At 47.8% G+C, this 20,592-nt stretch overlaps 1 protein-coding gene and 1 non-coding gene across 3 annotated transcripts in view; one reads left to right on the plus strand and one right to left on the minus strand.

Moving 5' to 3' along the window:
- Window positions 1-5,416: 5,416 nt before the first annotated feature.
- GFPT2 (glutamine-fructose-6-phosphate transaminase 2) overlaps window positions 5,417-20,592 on the plus strand; it is a 45,698-nt gene continuing 30,522 nt past the window's right edge. Inside the window, exon 1 of one of the 2 annotated variants that reach the window (XM_070792311.1) lies at window positions 5,417-5,739. In XM_070792311.1, the coding sequence (XP_070648412.1) occupies window positions 5,733-5,739 (7 nt within the window). In that variant the 5' untranslated portion in view covers window positions 5,417-5,732. The remainder of the gene's footprint in view (window positions 5,740-20,592) is intronic. The other variant, XM_070792312.1, reaches the window with a different exon arrangement.
- On the minus strand, window positions 18,115-18,186 carry TRNAH-AUG (transfer RNA histidin (anticodon AUG)). The gene has a single exon. It is a non-coding gene; the product is annotated as a tRNA-His (tRNA).

Consider the following 20,592-nt stretch of genomic DNA (forward strand, 5'->3'; position numbering starts at 1 on the left):
AATTCAGACAGTTCATGTCACCCTAGGTTATGCCCCTGGACAGAGGGATTTAGAGCATTTCCTAAAGGAAATGTGTAGGGTTTAGGAGACCCACAGGGGTAGATCAGCCTCAGGGGGTACTCAGCCCAAGCATAACCACTCAGAAACCTTTTTATGTCACCTCCCCATGCCCTCACTACAAACTCCATTTTTTTTGCATATATAGTCATTATTTAAACAACATTATGGTCCTACTGCAAAAACTGTTTTGTAGCCGACGTTTGAATTGTGATTAGAAAGAATTTCAAATTGTCTTGTGAAGCCTGGATTTGGCCCAGGAATGCCAGCTTTGTCCCTGATGTCCCGCTGGTGCCATTGTACCCAGAGAAAGCTGGGACTCCTGCTTGGCCAGGAGAGGGTGTGTGCCTACGTGGGATGAGTAGAAATCTGAGATTGCATCAAGCACTGGATGTGGGATGGTAGTGAGTGGGGGGCAGCAGGCCCACCCCATGGAGGCTTTATGGTCAAGACTCGTGATGGTAACACCTGCATGGCACTACCCAAGTTCAACCCGTGCCAAGCAATGCGGTGTTTCAAGCTCCATATTTCAGACAAGCATCTCCTCAGAAACAAAAGGGTACCAGATTCACCTTCACTCTCCTGCTGCGCTGTGCCCTGGAAAGGTGGCCTTCATCTGGGGTTCCAGGCCCTCTGACTTCTAGTTGGCTCTAGAAACCCAGCAGGAGGCCTGGAGTTGGGGGGTGCAGTCAGGATAGCCATCCTCTCCCCCACAAGGCCTTCAGTTCTGTCTGGCAGCCTCTCCCACAGCTGCCCTCTCTGACACCTGCTCTTCCATCAACAATGGTTAACCCTTAAAATTGTTTTTATTCTATATTTCCTAAATGAATATATATTTCTTCTGGAAGAACAAAGCTATAAAGATTTATAATTAGCCCTATTTTTTTTTAAAAATTAACTTACAATTATAAAAGAATACACGAGTTCACCCTTGTGGCAGACCTCTTTTGGCAGGGGAGAGAAGGTGAAACAAGTTCCCCAAGGAATTCCTCAGCAAAGTCACCTCTGAGATGGCCTAGCCTGTGGTGAAAGGGTGGTCTTGTCTTTCCTCAGAGCTGCGGTGTAGTTGCGGGGCGGGGTGGGGTAGGGGGTGGTTGGAGTAGAGACACCTGGTGGCCAAAACTTGAGCTGCAAGTTTTGAGCTCCCCCTTACCTATGCCCTAGCCAAACTTCTGAGGCCTTCCTACCCCAGGCCCTTACTCTGAGGAAAGATTCCTACCTCACTTTCCCTCCTGGTTCAAGGTTTCAGCTGTCCCTGAACCCCCATCCCAGGTCAGTCTCTTAGACTCCCCCCATGGGCCTTCTGTACCCCAGTCATCAGCTTAGTTCAGTTCAGTTGCTCAGTCACGTCCAACTCTTTGCAACCACGTGGACTGCAGCACACCAAGCTTCCCTGTCCACCACCAATTCCTGGAGCTTACTCAAACTCACGTCCAGTGAGTCGGTGATGCCATCCAACCATCTCATCCTCTGTCGTCCCCTTCTCCTCCTGATTTCAATCTTTCCCAGCATCAGGGACTTTTCCAATGAGTCAGTACTTCACATCAGGTGGCCAAAGTATTGGAGCTTCAGCTTCAGGAACAGCCCTTCCAGCGAATATTTAAGACTGATTTCCTTTAGGACTGACTGGTTTGTCCTCTTGCAGTCCAAGGGACTCTCAAGAGTCTTCTCCAGCACCACAGTTCAAAAGCATCAATTCTTTGGCGCTCAGCTTTCTTTATGGTCAAACTCTCACATTCATACATGACTACTGGAGAAACCATAGCTTTGACTAGATGGACCTTTGTCGCCAAAGTAATGTCTCTGCTTTTTAATATACTGTCTAGGTTGATCATAGCTTTTCTTCCAAGGAGCAAGCATCTTTTAATTTCATGGCTGCAGTAACCATCTGCGGTGATTTTGGAGCCCAAGAAAATAAATTCTGTCCACATCTGTTTGCCATGAAGTGATGGTACTGGATGCCATGATCTTAGTTTTTTGAATGTTGAGTTTTAAGCCAGCTTTTTAACTCTTTCTTTCACCTTCATCAAGAGCCTATTTAGTGAAGAAGTTCCTCTTTGCTTTCTACCATAAGGATGGTGTCATCTGAATATCTGAGGTCATTGATATTTCTCCACCCTACTCACACCCCATCCGCATACCCCAGCCTATCAGGAGGGAGGTGATGAAAGGTCAATGGGTGACTAACTGCCCCCCAACCAGGTCTGATCTCATCTCTTGCTGCTCCTTGTTCTCCTCACTTCAAATCTGAGCTGAGGCTCAGCCAGCACCGAGGCAGGGTACTCCATCTAAGTCATGACATCTGGGTTGTCTGGCCTGTGCTCCCTGAACCCCATCTGCTGTGGAGACCGCTCAAGGTCCCCCTAGAATCTCATGCCTTCCCCCAGGTGGAGAGATGCCATGCAGGGCTCCCAGCTCCAAGCACATCCCTACCTTCCTGGACGTGCCCCTGAGGCCTGGGAAGCAGTATATTCCACAGCTCTGGGCAGGGTTGGGTCTGGGCAAAAGGAGCCAATATCAAGGTTTTCTTGGCATTTCTGCTCCCAGAAGAGTACAAAGAAATAAGTAGGAAGAGGTCATCACTCCAAGCTGTCCAGGGGCCACAGCCCAGCTGGGGCTGTTGGAGACTGGTGGAAAGGTCCTTGATGGAAGTCCCTGGGAGCAGGTGACAGCCCAGTCAGGACTTCTGCTGGAGTCAGAGAGTGGCTTTCATCATACCATGGACCCTGAAATCCTCTCTAGGCTCTGGAAGAAATGTCACAGCTGGGAAAACAGCTGAACAGGGCTGGTGGCCAGGAGATAGCAGGTACCTTCCATGTCCCCCAGAACAGCCACAGGACTCAGAAGAACTGTGTATGGGGTGCAGGAGAGCAGATCTTTGGGCTGTTTGGGAGAAAGCAGACCAATGAGCAAATCACCTGACTTTAAACGTTGACTTGAGGGTGAAAAAAAAAGTGTAGGAAACGAAGTCCTGTCTGTGTTTGCTGTTTGCAATACCAGGGTAAGCTCCCTGCTGGCCACAGGGGTCACTCCTCGAAAGAGCTAGCCATGGTGATCAGCCTGGGCACTAGACAACCAGCAGTCACCGGGAGTGGGCTCAGGGCCCTGCTCCACCAGGCCCTGTGGGCTTCTGGCTCCAGCTACCCAGGCTCACCCTTCTGGAAGCACAAGGACAGGGGCAGTCTGGGGAAGGGATCTATGGTCTCATATACTCCCGCCTAAGAGGGACCAAGTTGAGTCTCTTGATCCAGACCAGCCCCGTGGCTCCTGGCTTTGTGGCTTTGGTCAGATTGCTTAATTTCACCAAACCTCAGGGCCTCCTGAGCTGCCCCCACCCAGACAGGTCCTGGACAAGGTGAGACCAGGAAGGGGCTCCAGTCAGCAAGACCTTATGTGCTAGGGCCACCAGCTACCTAATTGTTCCCCTGAACCTCCTCTGGATCCCAGTTCCAACAGGTTGAAGGAATTAGGGTTAGACTTAGTTGCAAATGACAAAAGTCACTTCAGAGTGCCTCAAGTGAGGCACAGGAATTTATTGAGCCCTGATATTAAGAGGCCTAGGGAAAGATTGTGGCTTCAGGCTGAGATGAAACCGGAGGCTCCAAAAATATGTATCTTTCTCCATCCTAGGGATTTGCTTTGCTCTGGGTCCTTTGCTCTCAGAGAACCTCTCCCCACTCAACCCTGAAGGTGACAAGAGGGTTCCTGGCATCACCAGTCTACCCTCTAGCCAGCTGGACAAGGGACAAGCTCATCTTTTCTGTTGACCTCCCTCATGTCCATAAGCAGATTGTCAAGGGGCCAGCATGGGCCACACATTGATCCCTGAACCAACACCCAAGTTACCTATCGGTTATGTGGCCAGCCCCAGGCCACTGTCCTCCCAAAAGTCTCCCAGGGACTGGCCCCCAAAGCAGGGCAGCACTGCAGATACCTCTACAGGGGTCCTAGCATTCATGCCGTTCACCAGAGGGAGCTGTGAATTCCTGGGGAGGATAAGGGACAGATGTGGACCCTGCTAGGACCTCAGGGCTCCTGGTGTCTTGGTTCTAGCAGAGGGCCTAATAATATCACCCTATTCCCACCTCAGTTACAGAGGATGGAGGTCAGTCTGGGGCAGAACAGCCTCATCTCCCAACTCAAGTTCTAGCCCTCAGCCACAGGATCTTTGCACATATCAGTACCTCCCTTCTTGAGTCTGTTGACTTCCTCTGGCAACTGCCCCAGCTCTGTACTCACTTGCAGCAGCTCCAGCCCCTGCCTAGTTCCAGGCAGCCTGGCACCCTCCACATCAGCCAGGTCTGTCCCCTCTCCCTATATCCCACCTGGAACTGCCCAGCTCTCTGTGACACTGGACTAAGTGTCTGCCTCCCCACCACTTTGTAAGCACCACGAGGGCCCAAGCTAGATCTACTTTTACTCATCTTTAGGTCCCTACTACTAGGACAGGCACGAAGCCTCCTGCTCAGGAAAGAGGGAAGGAGTGAGTGAAAGTGACAGCCCACTGTGGAGGGGGAAAAGCACATGTGGCAGCTCCTGAAAACCACCTGTTTTCCAGCAGCTTTACTCCACCAACCCCCTCCTCACCGTTGCTCAGCCTCAGTTTTCTCAAAGGTCCAATGGGTACAATAAACACTTCCTCCTGCCAGGGCCTGCAGAGTCTTGTGATGCTAGAGACAGATTACATCAGGAAAACTGTTCTAGACAAGACATAGAAAGCTTCGTTTCCCGGCCCACGCCCCCCCCCCCCGCCCCGCCCCCAATACGACTGAAGAGTATCTGTTTAGAATTTCAGATTTTTTTTTTTTTTAAGTAAAATAAAAAACACCAGATGGCCTCAAAGTACGCAAATGTTGGGCCAGTTCTCGTGACCTTCCTCGGGAGACCAAGCTGAAAGTGCAGAAAGGAGAGGAAGGGAAGGTCAGGAACTCAGGCTTCGGTGACTCACTGCGGGGCCAGATTACGGTTGCCGAGATTAGACCGGCCGAGCGCAGGCCAGCTGCGCCGAGAAGTGGGCCAGCACACCTCCGGGACTGGGTGGCTTCCTGGGCTCCCCCAGCTTTGCTCAATTCTTGGGGAATCCCGGCCTCCGATTTCCGGCTCTGCAGTAAATCCCAGGTTCAAGTTCTGACAGCGCCCCCGCTGCCGGATTTTGGCAAAGTCCCATTCCATCTCTGCGCCTACCTGTGCGCTGAGAGGGATCTAGCGCGCAGAGGGACGCACACTCGAAATGCGGTTTATTATGCGGGACATAGGGCTCTGTGACTTACACTTGATTAAATGACACCACATTACATCTCGGGAGGTGGGTTTCATTGCTATGCCCATTCTACAGACGGGGAAACTGAAGCACAGAGCGACTCAGGCCCCTGCATCTCGATCTGAACTCAGGAAGCTCGCTGCGACCACCAACCTGTTTCCTGGACCCACGTGTTACAGCCGGGGAGCCGCCCCTCGCCTGCGGCGTGCAGACTCCGGGGGGCCGGGTGCCCGCCGTTGTCACGACAACCAGCGGCCAATGGGGAGCGGACAGGCGGGAAGAGGCCCCGCCCCCGCCCCCGCCTCTGGCGGCGGGCTCCCGCTATAAGGGCCAGAGGCCGGGGCGCGCTCGGGAGTGTCGGCGGTTATCGGCGAGCGGAGGCCGGGTTCCAGGAGGGGCGCGAGGAGCAGCCGAGATGTGCGGTGAGTGCAGCGCCCACCGCCGCGGCGGCCGCGGGCTCCGGAGTCCCAGCCTCTCACAGCCTGGGCCCGAGAGCCGGGTGCCTGGGACTGAAGGCGGCGCGAAATAGGGGCGCCGACTGAGGAGGGGTTCTCGCGGGCTGGGCCTGCCTCCGAGTTGGTCGTCCCACTGCGGGGTGAAGGAGGGGGTCGCCTCACCCCAGTCTGCATCCCACAGCGGGGAGGGAATTGGTCCTGTCCTGGGCCCTCGAAACACAGAGGTGTGTTTCCTCTGCACCTCATGTGCAGTGAGGAAAGAGCCCCCAAGTCTCCCACAAAGGCGGCCAAACGCAAGCTAGCGTGCTCCCCGGGCTCGGGGTGCCCATCCCGCCTCTCCATCTCCAGCAACTGAGGAGAGGCGACCACACCTGCTCCGCCCCGGTGGTGTGGGGAGCGGCCCCTGGTGCGCTCGGGAAGGGCCTGTGCGTCCTCCTCGCGTCCCAAAGTGAACTTCTTGTCCCTAGAAGGGTGGATTCCGTATTGTCGCCCCTTTATTGCAAAAAGCGCTCGACGAGGCGCGGGGAAGGAGCAACACCAACCCCCGAGCGTCGGGCGGAATCTGGAAGAAGCCCTAGACTGGGAGAGGGCTGGGGCCCCCGCCTCTTGAGTACCGCGGTGACCCCTTAACGGTGGGGAGGGCGGCCCGGCCCGGCGCGCGCATCACCGATCCCTTACTCTCTCTGCTGGGTCGCCACCCTGCTGGGGACAGGGCTGAGAACTTCTGCTGGGACAAAAGGTCACTGTGCCTTTTTTTTTTTTTTTTTTCAATTGAGTGGGATTCAGTTACCCATTTCAGCCTCCTGTGGGTGGAGGACCTGTTGGAACGTTTGAAGCCATGAAAGGCCTCTGTCTGACTTTGCTGAGGGCTACTGGGGTGGAGTGTGCCAGCGGTGAGCTGTGGGCCAAAGTCTGTACAGGCCTTGTTTCTGAGGCCAGGCGCTCCTGTAAAAGTGAAAAAGGACCGACTGATGGAGGAGCAGGCAGCCGACTTTTGGGATGCAGCCTGCCCCAGGCCAAACAGACATCAATTTAAATTCCGTAACTCTCAGCAAAAATGTCAAGATTCCTGGGCGTCATTGGTATTGTATATAATGGACTGCCTGTAGGCCATTCCTGGGGAGAGAGAGAAGACAAAGGTGGCAATTTTGCCAAAAGGCTTTGTGTTCCAAACTCCTTAGTGTGGCATTCAAGGCCCTTGGCCCCCTGGTGGTCTTAGAGCCAGACTGGTACACTGAGATCCTCCCACTGGGCCTGCCCCTCTAACATGAGCAGCCTCTCCCTCCTTCTTCCTCTCAGATGCCCTTCTGCCCTTACAACCACCTTAACTTCCATCCCAACTTTGGTTTGTAACTAACCCATCAGGGCTCCACACTGGTACACCCCACCCTCCAGCCCTCAGTGAAGTCAAGTATTGTGGAATTCCTGCCTGGGAAAGTTGTTTCCTTTTCTTGTAGCCAAGAGAAAGTCTTAGCTGGGCGCTAATGTGTCTTTTCGGAGAAGGCAATGGCACCCCACTCCAGTACTCTTGCCTGGAAAATCCCATGGACAGAGGAGCCTGAAAGGCTGCAGTCCATGGGGTCGCTGAGGGTCGGACACGACTAAGTGATTTCACTTTCACTTTTCATTTTCATGCATTGGAGAAGGAAATGGCAACCCACTCCAGTGTTCTTGCCTAGAGAATCCCAGGGATGGCGGAGCCTGGTGGGCTGCCGTCTGTGGGGTCGCACAGAGTCGGACACGACTGAAATGACTTAGCAATAGCGATAGCAATGTGTCTTTTACATATTTCTGATTCTTGCGCAGAGGAAGCTGTCCTGGGCTCGGAGCTTACAGCAATAGTGGGCTGGAATTGAACCCATTGGTTTGGTTTGTTAGTGTTTTTTTGGATTATTGTATGGTCTGTATATATATGGCAAGTGATACTGGTTTTCCTTTATGTTTGTTTTCCTTTTGTAATGAACTTGTTTAAGTTTTGGAACTTTTGTCAAATTTATAGAAAAATATTCAAGAAATGATTGTGCATTTGATACCAGGATAGTGCAAAAATCACGAAGGTGCTCCTGGAATAAACCAGTTACCCTCTTCACTTTACATTTGGGGAAATTGAGGCCCAGGGAAATCTGTGCACATCTTTGAGCAGTTGTTTTCTCTGGACTGGCTGTGGCTCCACTGGGATCTGCCACCTTAAAGCCATCTCAGAGCTCAGATCTCTGGAGCTGGTTCTGCAGGGGTCAGCAGGAGTTGAACTAGAGGTCTTTCCTTATCAGTTGCTGATGACCAGGCTCACAGTGGCTCCTGATCCCCCTTCTCTTTGCTGCTTCTCCTACAGGAAGCTAGACCCAGTTGTAGTCAACCCTTCGCGCAGTATGCAGATGACCCTCAAAGTTTCAGTGAACTGAGAAGTTTAGCCTGGCAGCCCCATGCCAGACCAGCGGACAGACATCTTTCTGTTTGGTGTAGAAACAGAAACTTAATTTTTTAAATTACTGTAGTTACCAAGCTACACAATAGGGAAATTTCACATAATTAGGTAGGATTTTGACTTCCCTTGAAAAAATCCAAAGATGAGCAACTCTGAGTCCGTGTTTCTGAATAGTTTACAGTGGCCCCTGGAATGACAGGTGCAGACTCCCTTGTTCTCCCACGATGACTCAGCTGCCTCACTCACAGATGTTACCTGATGGCCCCCATGCAGTCTGAGCTTGGGACCCCAGCATAGTGGAGACAGGGACACTGAGTTTCCCCAGAAGAGAGGGGGGGACCTGGGACAGTGCCACAGGCCTGATTTCAAGAATGAGCTCTGCAGAGAGAAGAGGGTGCTAGGCATACCAGACTGAAGGCACAGCATATGCAAGGGCATGGTGGCATGCATGCGTGGGGATTTGACAGAAAGAATTGCGTGTCCTGTCTGTGAATTCTTAAATCTTCTCTGTCCTTCATATATATGTCTGTTTGTGCTCAGTCATGTCCGACTCTTTGCAACTCTCTGGACAGTAGCCCTCCAGGCTCCTCTGTCCATAGCATTTCCCAGGCAAGAGTACTAGAGTGGGTTGCCATTTCCTACTATAACCATATATGTTTAGTAACCTTTTTGTGGGCCATTATTCATCCTACTGCAGTTGGATTCTTGCATTCAGATGCTTTCCCTAAGAAGAGTCCAGTATTGCCGATTCCACGTAGCCACAGATTGTCCAGATAGCCAGAAGCATATTGACCAGAGAGCTCCTGGTCAACACCCAACTCCTGTGGTCCCAGCACTCCACTCTCAAACTAGAGCCACTGCAGTCAGGAGGTGAACATGGGCATCAGTTAAATATCCCTTCCTTCACTGGCATCATGCTACATACCCAGTTGGACCAAGTAGTTTTCATACTTTCTCTAAAAGTCAGTTCCCATGTCATATAAATAATGTGCATCTTGCTCTCCACGCATGTAGGTAATACCCTTTCCACCTACCTCTTTCTGCAAGACACAGGCATGGTTTTATTCCCCAGAATCAAGGCAGGCCAGGACACACACACACACTACACACACCGTCTGCACAGGGGTCTTTCAGGAGAGTTTGTCAGGTGCTTATGGGGGTTTGCTTGCCTCTTGTCTTAGCTGAGGAAACAGCAAGTCAGGGAGATTACTTGACTCAGGAGAGCTCATCTTTCTGTCCCAAAGTTCTTTTGGCTCTCAGAACCCTGTCATATTTGACACTCCCTTCCTCCTTGTAACAGTTCAGTTCATGAATGGATACCTCAGAAGAGACTGGGCTTGAGTTGATAGAGCACAGACTCGGGGGTCAAGTCACCTAGCTTGTTGCCTCTCCAAGTCACAGGAATCTTGAGAAACAGAACCCCCTACCCAGTGATGTGCAGATAAATGTTAAACAACTCTTTAGCTCTTTAGTTCATCAGTTTCTGTGGTAAGAATACTCTTACCATGGCTGATTTCAGGTAGGTCATCAAATATGAGGTCCCTGAGCTTAGCACTGGGAAGAGACGCACACAGTTGGTCCTTAGGAGCCAGTCTTAGGAGCTTCCGAACACCAGTGCCCCTACTTGTGGGACTTTTCTGGCACTCTCATGTGGAGGGCTGCAGCGAGGCCAGCAGAGCAGGGGCTCTGCACAAGCTGCTACCCTCCTCCTGCTCCTGTTCCTCCTCCTCTCCATCATCATGCCATTTCCCCATCAGTCTTATTCATCAGGGGTTTCCCAAGGTCCGAGAAACCTTCTGGAGATTTTGTGATATAAGATTAGCAAATGGGGCTTTTTAAATTGAGTTTATTTTTATATTTAGCAAAAATTTGCTTATGAAGGAATAGGAACTTGAGGTTACACTCTTGGGAGAAAGTTATGAAGATACATTAGATGCAAAGCCAAGTAATTTCATCTAGTCATCTGCCCCTTTAATTTTCAAAGGAAATATTTCACTGTAAAGAAAAGAAAAAAAAAAAACAGTTTAGCCAAATATGACAGTTTGAACTTTTTTCTTGAAAGTTTTTCAGTACAGAGTATTTATGTGTTGCTTCCCCTTTGTTTTGGTGAAATGGTGAAATGCTAATGGCACAGGGACACCACGAGTTTTTTGTTAAAAAGAAAAATGCCTTGCTCACATTTACCATGGAAAGCAGAGTCTCCGATTATTCCAGGGGTTCAAGTGCTGTAGTAACTTTAACCCTGGGAGTCCCGAGGAGGCCTGAAGTAGGGTAAGGCTGTCCCCAGAGGAGCCAACCCCCTCCTGACCCTGAGCCAGGCCTGGGGGCTCCTCTGCCTCTGCTTGAGGACCCAGCTGTGGGATCTCGTGCTTCCTTCACACCTCCGTCTTTACTCACTTTACTCTCACTCTGCAGGGAAGCAGCAGGAATTGTCATCCGGGCTTCATGAATAAAGTAGCCTCCCCTGGTCTGCATGAGGGAGGCCTGGACATCCAGAGAGTCCAAAGCCCCCTCTCGCAGCCCTTGCTCTTGGCCTGGTGGCCTCCCTCCTGGGAGGCCTCACCTGGAAGAGTATACTCCTACCTCCCCTGGCATGCCACACACACACACACACACCTGACACTCAAGCACAAACTCACACACAGGTACTCACTCACACAATACACACCCAACACACATACCTGACACTCAAACACACACATACTCTCTTACACACACACACACACACACACACACACACCCCACGTACCACACACACACAGGAATTCTATGATGCAGAGATCTCATTGGCCATGTCTTCCAGTTTAGGACTCAGAATATTATCTAATCTCTACGAAGCTCATGGACTAAGGACATCAGATGCTTCAATTCAGAAAAGCATTATTGGTAGTAGTGGAAAGAGCAACCTCTGACTGGAGGATGCCAGCCTGCTGAGTGGTGACATAGCCCTAATGGAGTAAGTCCCTACCCTGTGTGAGGTACAGGTGGTACTCTGTCTTGGACTGTCCACCCTCAATCATAGGGCAGTGCTTTTCATTGAGAAGCTGATCCTTGGAAAGATGGAGAGGTTTTCAAAAACTATAGCCACAGAATCAGAATATGGACCCCAATCCACCCTCTGTGGACTTAGACCTTCTTCCCTCATTGTCCAAGCCCCAAATGACCCCTCTCCCCATTTGGTACCCCTACACCCTAGGGGTAGGTTCCAAGAGTTCAGAGATCCTAGTTCTGGCTAGAAATCCAGAAACATTGCCCCTCCATCTGGTCATTGTTATAAAAACAAATTCACTTGAAGGTTTGAAGCACCCCTGCCTTCATGGATGGACCTCTGTGGTGCCTTTGGTCCTGAGTCCCTAGATGATCTCTCAAGCCATATTTGAAGGGAGCATTAGAATTCGCAGACCCCCAAGGTGGGCTGGGCCAAGGGGCCACAGTCCCCCTCAAAGGGCTTGTCTCTGTCTTGCATCACATGTGTAGTCTCTTCTGGAGTTCCTCTGTGTTTATCTGTGTTTTTCTCCCTTTAGAACCTTTTCTCACTCTTCTTATCAGTTTTAAGAGTGGGACCCTGAAAACACAAAAAACCTCAAATAGTGAGAAAGAAGAATGGGAATGGAGGAATCAACCTTCCTGACTTCAGACTATACTACAAAGCTACAGTCATCAAGACAGTATGGTACTGGCACAAAGACAGAAATATAGATCAGCAGAACAAAATAGAAAGCCCAGAGATAAATCCACACACCTATGGACATCTTTTCTTTGACAAAGGAGTCTAAAATATACAACGGAGAAAAGACAATCTCTTTAACTAGTGGTGCTGGGAAAACTGATCAACCACCTGTAAAATAATGAAACTGGAATACTTTCTACACCATACACAAAAATAAACTAAAAAATGGATTAAAGATCTAAATGTAAGACTGGAAACTATAAAACTCCTAGAGGAGAACATAGGAAGAACACTCTCTAACATAAATCACAGCAAGATCCTCTATGACCCACCTCCCAGAGTAATGGAAATAAAAGCAAAAATAAACAGTTTGGACCTAATTAAACTTAAAAGCTTTTGCACAATGAAGGAAACTATAAGCTAGGTGAAAAGGCAGCCTCCAGAATGGGAGAAAATAATAGCAAATGAAGCAACTGACAAAGAATTAATCTCAAAAATATATAAGCAACTCCTGCAGCTCAATACTAGAAAAATGAACAACCCCATCAAGAACTAAACAGACATTTCTCTGAAGAAGACATACAGATGGCTAATAAACACATGAAAAGATGCTCAACATCACTCATTATCAGAGAAATGCAAATCAAAACCACAATGAGGTACCCTCTCATGCCAGTCAGAATGGCTGCCATCAAAAAGTCTACACACAGTAAATGCTGGAGAAGCTGTGGAGAAAAGGGAACCCTCTTACACTGTTGGTGGGAATGCAAACTAGTACAGCCACTATGGAGAACAGTGTGGACATTCCTTAATAAAACTGGAAATAGAACTGCCATATGACCCAGCAATCACACTGCTGGGCATACACACCGCACCGAAGAAACCAGAATTGAAAGAGACACGTGTACGCCAATGTTCATCGCAGCACTGTTTACAATAGGCAGGACATGGAAGCAACCTAGATGTCCATCAGGAGATGAATGGATAAGAAAGCTGTGGTACATATACACAATGGAATATTACTCAGCTATAAAAATGAATACATTTGAGTCAGTTCTAATGAGGTGGATGAAACTGGAGCCTATTATGCAAGAGTGAAGTAAGTCAGAAAGAGAAACACCAATACAGTCTATTAACACATATATATATGGAATTTAGAAAGACAATAACAACAACCCTATATACAAGACAGCAAAAGAGACACAGATGTAAAGAACAGATTTTTGGACTCTGTGGGAGAAGGCGAGGTGGGATGATTTGAGAGAATAGCATTGAGACAAGTATATTACCATATGTAAAATAGATGACCAATGCAAGTTTGATGCATGAAGCAGGACACTCAAAGCTGGTACTCTGGGGCCACCCAGAGGGATAGGGTAGGGAGGGAGGTGGGAAGGGGTTCAGGATGGGGGGACACATGTGCACATGTGGCTGATTCAGGTCCATGTATGGCAAAAACCATCACAATGTTGTAAAGTAATTATCTTCCAATTAAACAAAATTTTTTTAAAAAGACTCCGAAAAGCTGTTTGGAGGCTCTGGATGCCAGGATGGCAGAGTGGGCACAGGATATACCCTGAGCTGCAGTGGGTATATCCTGGGCCAAGGCAGCCTCTGCCCCAGGCCTGGGCATTTCTCCAACCAACTTGGAGGGATTTTGCCATCCCTCTTGGGCAACAGAGGGAGGTATGTAGTGAGAACCAGCCTTGCTGTGGCTTGCCTCTGCCCTGTGGGGAGGGGGCTGGATGGGAAGAGAAAGCTGGAGTCAGAAAAAGGAGTGTCCCATGGAGGGGTTGACCTCCTAAGGGTCAGGGGAGAGTGTATCAGGATGGCCTGGACCCCACCTGGGAGTTCTGAGTGTGTCCATCAGCAGCCAGGTGGGCATCTCCCCACAGGCCAAATCCCATCTGCCAACTATTTAGAATCCCCTAACTAGGATTCTGAGACAGGTCTTATGCTAATTTGGGGGGCAGCAGTGTTGAGCCGCCTACAGTCAGGTACACCTAGTTGTGAATTGCTCAACTCTGGCCTTGGAGCCAGAAATGCCCTGTCTGTCCGTGGGAGCCACAGCCTGAGCATAGGCATTGTGAGGTTTAGATAAAATGAGATTGATGCATGGGAAGGCTTCATAACTGATTGTAGTAATGGTTGTGATTTACTTTGCAGCCCCTTCTGGGATCCTTCCCCAGGACATGGTCCATTTATCTAGAAGGCTGTCCACTCCAGCCCTAGTATGCTCAAAGTACACGGTAGCTGGGGGTGGGTGTTGCTGGGGCATATGTCTTTGTGCTTGATTGTCTTGGGATTACCACAGGAGCAGTGCCTTCCTGCCCTAGTGAAAGGAGCTAACATGCAGGGACATCAGGCTCAGCACTACCTACCTCTCTGGCCTTTCTGTCCCCAGTGTTTACACGTTGGGGTTCTCGCTGCTTGTGCATTGAGAGTGGCTGTCTCCAGCCCAGCTCAAAGGTCACCTTCTCTAAGATCAACTCCCTAAACCTGTTCATTTATTGATGCATTTATTCATTCAAAAAAATAGTTACTGAGCATCTAAAATGTACCAGGCTCTGCTCTGGGTTCCGGGCAATGAATAAGCAATAGAAAAGACAAATAAACAAGACAGGTGTTATATTATATATTATATATATATATATATATATATATATATATATATATATATATAATAACCTCATGAAGGTTATAATCTGGAAGGGAGTCAGACAGAAGACAAGAAGGGAAGTGCTATACAGGAAATAAAGGGGTATGTGACTTTTTAAAAGTTGGGAGAGGGGACAGCCTGCAATAGGCCAGGTGGGTGACCTGTCAGCTGGCACCTGCAGGATGAATTGAAGCCACCTCTTCAGAGAGCCAGTCCCAGAGTCCTCTGCCCCTTTCCCACCTCTCAGCATCTGGCCTCTCTGCCTGCAAATCTCCTGAACAGGGGGGTGGTCCCTGTGTACCACGTCCTCTCATGACTCGCCCTGCAAGGCCCCCTGACTGGTCCGTCTCAGCAGCACCTACCTCAGTGATGTGGCCCCTGTGGGTCAGAGAAATGTGTATGGAATGATTTACATCTTAATCAAGTTGTCACCAGATCACACATTTGGTTTAACCATCATTTCTCCAAGGAGAAAGCCAAAAACAAATAACTAAAATGATACTATTTTCCTTGTGGTTTTATTTAATCATTTTTCAAGAGCTTCTTGTATGCCCTGTGCATACCTGCATTTGTGCCACATGCTCCCCAGGAGGAAGAAGCTCCTTGCCTGCTCCGTTTTCACAGACACAGGCACTACTCTGCAGCAGACACTGTTCCTGTTGCTTTACAAAGACTCCTGTGAATTCTCTCAACAACCCTGGGAAGTAGGTGCTGCCATCACCATGCTCCCCTGGGAGCTCAGTGACTTGCTCCAGGCCACATAGACACAACAAGGGGTGGGCTGGGATTTGAAATCAATACTTGGCAAAGGCCGCAGGTGGTAGCTGCTACCTCCGTGCTTCTCACTGTCACAGACTAGTGAGCAGGCGAAAGAGGAGTCACTCAGGTGGCTGTCTTTTTCCATATGAGACTGGCTGTAAGACAGTGCTTTCTCCCTTGCTGAGGCTACTGTTCCTCCAGGTGAGCAGAACTGGGGAGCTACATTGAGGTCGAACTGGGCTAGATGACAATCTACCCACCACTCTCAATATATATAGCAGCATCTAGTAAAATACTATATGCAGGCACACAGCAAAGTATCCTGACTGTACAAAAAGGACATATGCAGTGGAAAAGAAATGTCTGCCTTTTGTCCAGCATCCTTATCAGAGGCCGCCACTGCTCCCCGGATCTCCCAGAAATATTCTACGTGTCTTCCTGCCCCACCTTAGATAGTTTACACATACTCTGCAGGCCACTTTTTCGCTTGACACATCTTGGAGATGTAGGTTGTTTTCCAAGAGAACACACAGCTTTCCCTTATGCTCTGTGTAGGGCTGCCTGCCTGTGGCCCAGCAGTGGCCGTGTGTGGCTGCGCCATCACTTAACTTGCGCCCTGCCAGGCACCAGGCTGTCCCCAGTCTTCAGCTACTACAAACAGCTCTGAGCAATGATCTTCATACATGCACACTTCAATCTCAGCACAGATATCTGCTTAGATACATTCCTAGAAGTGCAGAAGCTTGATCACCAGATGTGTACATTTTAATTTGAGAGATTGCAAATTGCCTTCCAAGAGAGTGCACAAATTTAAACTCTTATTGTCAAAAACTGGTTAATCTTAACTGATTTCATAGGTAAAAAATGGATTCTCTCTGCAGCTCTTAGTGCTGATGGAAGGGATTCCAGAAGGGAAATCGGACATGAATAGCAAGCAAGATTCCTAAGAAAGCAGCTTTGTATTCTATTTCATTATTTTTAAAACAGTAAGAGCCTCATGGAGGTGCTGGTTTATTCGCTCTCATCTGGTAGCATGCAGGGAGAGTGCAGCCAAGAGCAGAGGAGAGAAACAGTGCTTAAAAGAACTTACTGAACACATGTTGGTATGCTAGAGATTTCATGTTAAAAGTTAGATTTATGCCTTCTTGCGCAAAAACCTTGAAAACCACTTCTTGGCAACCCCTCTCACCACAGTAATCAACCAAACAGTGTCTGAGTGGCTGCCAAGCCTCCCAACTGGGTGTGGACACAGCTGGTGCTCCTGAGGGCCAGGACCCTTTAGCCGTTCCAGCTTCTTCCAGCCCATCAGGGACTGTGGAACAGCAGTCAAGGCAGCCACAACCAAGGAGGCTGTTGCAGATCTCAGAGCCAGAGATGTATATGTGCCTGACATGAGTTCAGAAGTGAAGTGTGACCCAGAGGAAGGGGAATTACAGGGCGGAATTGGAGAGCAGAGCCATACAGCACTCTTTGGGAAGAGCATTTTGGATTTAAAAGAACTGGCCTGTGGGTGGGCCTTTGTGTCATTTGCAGTGGCTGTTAGCTCTGTTTTGTGAGGGGCAGGTATAATTCTAGAACGATTCCCAAGGTGCCAGGAAAGTTTCACAGTTTAAAAGATACAAAAATGGTTTAGTGAGTTACTCCGTCCTTCATATAACCATCTCTCATAGCTCTGTGCTCTTTACATTGACTGGAATTTCACTATATCCCTCCAGGGAACTTCCTGCCTTTTTTTTTTTTTCCCCAGAAAAGTTAATACGATGAAAAGTTTTACCTAATCATAGATTTTGGTGATGGCTACACAACTCTGTGAATATACTTAAAAACCATTGTATTATACACTATTTCAAGTGTATCCTATTATGGTATGTAACTTATGAGAAATGCTGGGCCGGATGAGGTACAAGCTGGAATCAAGATAGGTGGAAGAAACAGCAACCTCCACTAGGCGGATGATACCACTCTAATGGCAGAAAGCCTCTTGATGAAGGTGAAGGAGGAGAGTGAAAGAGCTGGCTTAAGACTAAATATTTAAAAAAACTAAGATCATGGTGTCCACTCCCATTAGTGCATGGTAAATAGAAGGGGAAAGGTGGAAGTAGTGACAGATTTCCTCTTCCTGGGCTCCAAAATCATGGTGAATTGTGACTGCAGCCATGAAATCAGAAGACAATTGCTTCTTGGCAGGAAAGCGATGACAAACCTAGGCAATGTGTTGAAAAGCAGAGACATTACTGATAAAAGTCCGTATAGTCAATATGGTCTTCCCCGTGGTCAGGTACAGTTGTAAGAACTGGACCGTAAAGAAGCCAGAACGCCAAAGAATTGATGCCTTGAACTGGGGTGCTGGAGGAGACTGCTGCAAGTCCCTTGGACAGCAAGGAGATCAAATCAGTCAATCTTAAGGGAGATCAATCCTGAATATTCACTGGAATGTCTGATACGGAAGCTCTAGTATTTTGGTCATCTGATGTGAACAGACAACTCATTGGAAAACTCCCTGATGCTGGGACAGATTGAGAGCAGAAGGAAGATAAATGGCTGGATGGCATCACTGGTGCAATGAACATGAACTTGGTCAAACTCTGAGAGATGGTGAGGGACAGGGAGGCCTGGTATGCTGCAGTCCATGGGGTCGCAAAGAGTCAGACATGACTGGGCGACTGAACAACAACAATATATGACTTGTATCCCAACGGTGGTGGTTTAGTTGCTCAGTCGTGTCCAACTCTGCAACCCTGTGGACTGTAGCCTGCCAGGCTCCTCTGTCCATGGGGTTTCCCAGGCAAGAATACTGGAGTTGGTTGTCATTTTCTTCTCCAGGGGATCTTCCCAAACCAGGGATTGAACCTGGGTCTCCTGCATCATAGGCAGATTCTTTACCAACTGAGCCATCAGGGAAGCCCCTGTATCATAATAGAGCTGTTAAAAATTTACATTAAAAAGTAATGGTCTTTTTTTATATTTAAGTAAGTTGACAAAAGTACATCTTCTGGCCCGACATGTTTAGGTTTGAAGTGTAGGATAAATTGTGAGCTCTTGAAGCACAGATGCTTAGCTGGGGAAGTGCTTCTCACCTGACCTAGAAGACAAAAATAACTGACTACCAAAATTATCCTTGGCCATTTTTAAAAGAAAACATCTGTAACTTCTCAGAAAGCACACTGCGCGTGTTTTAAAATATAAATCCTGCATCTTAATACTTGTGTGCAAATATATCCTATATACAGTAGCATACAGTACCTAGAAATGCAAAATATAATATTTAGCACTGTATAATTTTATGATCTTTTTTTGACTGTGTCTAGATTAATTTTAGCAAGTTAAATTTCATGTGATGTGACCCTTGTTACTGCTTCAGTTCATTTCAGTTCAGTTGCTCAGTCGTATCCGACTCTTTGCAACTGCATGGACTGCAGCATACCAGGCCTGCCTATCCCTCACCATCTTCCGTAGTTTGCCCAAGTTCACATTCAGTGAATCAGTAATGCTGTCCAGCCATCTTCCCTGTCCATCGCCAACTCCTGGAGCTTGCTCAAACTCATATCCATCGAGTCAGTGGAATATAATATTTACTTAATTGAAATTTAATCATTCATTCATTTATACAGTATTAACTTGAATATAATCTAGAAACATCACAGAAATATCACATGAGTGGTTTGCTATATAATCATTATCAGTCCTCAGTTATATGCTGGCAGGTTGCCCTCTCCAAGGTTTATCTTTGGCAAATTTTTTCTCCAGTTTTATTGAGATATAGTTGACATATAACATTGTGTAAGTTTAAGGTACACAATATCAGTTCAGTTCAGTTGCTCAGTTGTGTCTGACTCTTTGTGACCCCATGGACTGCAGCACACTAGGCTTCCCTATTCATCACCAACTCCCAGAGCTTACTCAAACTCATGTCCATCGAGTCGGTGATGCCATCCAACCATCTTATCCTCTGTCATCCCCTTCTCCTCCTGCCTTCAGTCTTTCCCAGCATCAGGGTCTTTCCAATGAGTCAGTTCTTCTCATCAGTTGGCCAAAGTATTGGAGCTTCAGCTTCAGCATCAGTCCTTCCAATGAATATTTAGGACTGACTGGTACACAACATAGTGATTTGTATACGTATATATGTATTGGTATGTGTTATATATGTATCTGTTTATGTATATACATGGGCTTCCAAGGTGATGCTAACAGTAAAGAACCTGCCTGCCAATGCAGGAGACATGAGAGATGCGGGTTTGATCCCTGGGTCAAGAAGATCCTCTGGAGGAGGGCATGGCAAAACCCACTCCAGTATTCTTACCTGGAGAATCCCCATGGACAGAGGAGCCTGGAAGGCTACAGTCCATGGGGTTGCAAAGAGTCAGACATGACTGAAGTAACTTAGCACGCATTCATGCATGTATATACATAATGCAGAATGATTACCCCCAGTAAGATTAATTAACATTCATCACCTCACATAATTAAAATTTTTTCACTGTGATAACAGCATTTAAGATCTACTGTTTTAGCAACTTTGAAATATACAGTAGAATATTATTAACTGTAGTTGCCATGCTGTACATTACATCCAAAGAATTAATCTTATAACTGGAAGTTTGTACCTGTGGACCACCTTCACCTAATTCCCTCACCCCTTACCCCCTACCTCTGGAAACCACTAATCTGATTTCTTTATTCATGAGTTCGTTTTTTTAGATTCTATATATAAGTGAGATCATACAATATTTGCCTTTCTCTGTCTGATATATTTCACTTAGCATATTGCCCTTAAGATTCATGCAGATTGTCACAAATGGCAGGATTTCTTTCTTTTTTATGGCTGGATGATATTCCATTAATATTACATATATATATTCTATGGTTTCTTTGTGCATTCATCCATCAATGGACTCTTAAGTTAATACAGATTTGTGGTCATTTTATTCAGCATCCCTGGTGGCTCAGACAGTAAAAGAATTCACCTGCAATGCAGGAGACTTGGGTTCAGTCCCTGGATTGGGAAGATCCCCTGGAGAAGGGAATGGCAATTCACTCCAGTATACTTTTCTGGAGAATTCCATGGACAGAGGAGTCTGGCAGGCTACAGTCCATGGGGTCTCAAAGTGTCAGACACAACTGAGCAACTAACCCTTATTTCCTTACTCTACACTATTCCATGTGCATTTATTGGACAAGGACCATGTGCCAAGACACAGTAAGAAATATAAAGATAGAAGCACCTGCCTGTGACTTTGTCAGGCTATTCAGCTGTCTCAGGATGTAAGAGTACTGGGCAGCCACCAGAGCAAGCGAACACTTCCGGCC

Source organism: Bos indicus, chromosome 7 (genome assembly GCF_029378745.1).
Source record: "Bos indicus isolate NIAB-ARS_2022 breed Sahiwal x Tharparkar chromosome 7, NIAB-ARS_B.indTharparkar_mat_pri_1.0, whole genome shotgun sequence".
In the NCBI taxonomy this organism is placed as follows: domain Eukaryota; kingdom Metazoa; phylum Chordata; class Mammalia; order Artiodactyla; family Bovidae; genus Bos; species Bos indicus.